Source organism: Phanerochaete carnosa (assembly GCF_000300595.1).
Source record: "Phanerochaete carnosa HHB-10118-sp unplaced genomic scaffold PHACAscaffold_236, whole genome shotgun sequence".
Taxonomy (NCBI): domain Eukaryota; kingdom Fungi; phylum Basidiomycota; class Agaricomycetes; order Polyporales; family Phanerochaetaceae; genus Phanerochaete; species Phanerochaete carnosa.
Window position 1 is genome coordinate 1 of NW_006767863.1, and position 919 is coordinate 919.

General features: G+C 51.5%; 1 protein-coding gene across 1 annotated transcript; it reads left to right on the forward strand.

Annotated features, from left to right (window-relative positions):
• PHACADRAFT_266069 (uncharacterized protein) lies at nucleotides 1–666 on the forward strand. The gene has a single exon (XM_007402555.1). The coding sequence runs from the start codon at nucleotides 49–51 to the stop codon at nucleotides 646–648; it is 600 nt and encodes a 199-aa protein (XP_007402617.1). The 5' UTR covers nucleotides 1–48; the 3' UTR covers nucleotides 649–666.
• Nucleotides 667–919: the final 253 nt, after the last annotated feature.

A 919-nucleotide genomic window follows, 5' to 3' on the forward strand; every position in this document is an offset into this window, starting at 1 on the left:
CTCCTCGTGGGCCTTCAGGGTAACCCCGACGATATCCTCCTCTCATACATGATGCATTTTCCCTCCTCCGATATCCACACTATCACACTCACCGACATTCCGGTCGTGGGTCGTGTTTGGCACTACTTCTCTGTCATGCCCGAGCTCCGACGGCTGGACATCATGAGCAATGAGATCACGCTCCGCACGCTGTTCTCGGTCCTCGGGGATGCGACAGCGTTTCCAGCGCTGGAATCGCTTGATCTTGCCGGATTTACGTGGAACAAATGCCACACCATACGCTGGAAGCGGCGGACGCGTCTTAACTCCCTCATGCTGGAGCTTATCCAGATCCTCGACTTCAGGAAGCGGTTCGGCAAGGGCATCAAGATGCTCTCGCTATCGGCTGCAAACAATGTGTTCAGGAGGGACGGGATCGAGCGCGACCTACCGCGTCTCGAGGCGCTTGTGGAAGAGCTTGCGTGCGAGGAAAACGAGAAAGTTGAGTGCGACTCGTGTGCGGAGGACGAGGAGGATGCGGCCGCTGACACCGACGAAGACGAATCGACAGAGGAAGAGGAAGAGGGCCAGGACCAGGAGAGCGACGAAGAGGAGGTGGGCGATGGGCCGCATGAAGATGGAGAAGAACCGGGCTTTGCACCTGTCTGATGACGAGGGCTAATTTGATTACGTTTATACTTTCTTGGATATGTATACACGCTGCTTAAATGTATAAGTGTATCATATATTCACAGCGAGGACACCCTGTTTCTATAGCTCGAGCGGATTGATTATCATGAAACTATTGTACTACGGGAAACCTGTCATGAATATTACACAATCCGGATGGTTCTCCCGGATTCCATGGTATTCTTTCACTTTCTATACACCTCTATATATTCGTAAGATATTCTAGGTATTCAGTCTGACATGTATATAA